Source organism: Antrostomus carolinensis, unplaced genomic scaffold (genome assembly GCF_000700745.2).
Source record: "Antrostomus carolinensis isolate BGI_N321 unplaced genomic scaffold, ASM70074v2 scaffold26795, whole genome shotgun sequence".
NCBI classification, from domain to species: domain Eukaryota; kingdom Metazoa; phylum Chordata; class Aves; order Caprimulgiformes; family Caprimulgidae; genus Antrostomus; species Antrostomus carolinensis.
Window position 1 is genome coordinate 1,833 of NW_010314720.1, and position 954 is coordinate 2,786.

A 954-nucleotide genomic window follows, 5' to 3' on the forward strand; every position below is an offset into this window, starting at 1 on the left:
CTTCCCCCGGGAGCATCTCCTGGGTATTTCCTGTCACTCTGGGGATCTTTATGCCAGATGCCTGTCAGGGTCCAAGTGGCTTTGGTTCCCCAGAGCCTTTAAAACAAATCCTTGGGGAATTCAGCCTGTCTCATATCCACAGTTCCCCTTTGTCCTCATCATCCTTCAGCTCACCCTCTTCACTGCACAAAGAGAGCACGTGTGACACCACAAACAGGCAAAGTCACTTCTCAGTGCCTTGGCTTTAATAACAACAACAAACCTCAGATAGTTTTAGTTTCTTGGATGAAATGGAAGGGAGTTGTGGTTACCTGGGCTGGATTACGTTACCAAAGAAAAAAATCCACCCATGTCACTATCACCACCAGCATTTTCACACAGAGGATCTATATGTTGCCCACACAGGACACACATACATAAAGGACGAGCAAAACCCAGCCCAGCTGGAGGCTGGGAAGGAGAAGACAGAGCTCAGCATCCCACAGACCCTCAACTCACCTTCTTCCCCGAGTGCCGCAGCGCCAGAGCCAGCTGGGTGGAGATGGTGCTCTTCCCCACGCCGCCCTTCCCCGACAGCACCAGCACGATGTGCCGCACCCCAGCCAGGTTGCTTCTCTCTGAGAGGAACCAAAACAGCACCCAGGTGTCAGAGTCTCGGGCCCGGGCCAGCGTCCCCTGCCCAGCCACTGCAGAGACATGGGTCACCCTTGGGGTCTTTGCTGAGGGTGATGGTGGCTGTCACTGTTCACACAGCTCTGGTTTAAGTGCTGGGAGAGTGTCACTGGGCTGGGCCTTGGCTGCAGCCAACACAGCTGCTCACCCGCTGCCACCCACACCCAGGGGACAGGGGAGAGGATTGGGGGGGGTGAGGGTAAGGAGATTGTGAGAGAAGAACAATCTAATAATGGAAGTAAAATAAAAAGTAAAATAATAATGATATTAAAATAGTAATGA

The 954-nt window shown here is 52.5% G+C and overlaps 1 protein-coding gene across 1 annotated transcript in view; it reads right to left on the reverse strand.

Annotated features, from left to right (window-relative positions):
* The window catches only part of LOC104524766 (cytosolic Fe-S cluster assembly factor NUBP2), a gene marked incomplete at both ends in the record, with an annotated part of 2,449 nt that extends 1,763 nt beyond the window's left edge, over positions 1–686 (reverse strand). The window contains one exon of the mRNA XM_010167742.2: positions 499–686. Within this exon, the coding sequence (XP_010166044.2) occupies positions 499–686 (188 nt within the window). The remainder of the gene's footprint in view (positions 1–498) is intronic.
* Positions 687–954: the final 268 nt, after the last annotated feature.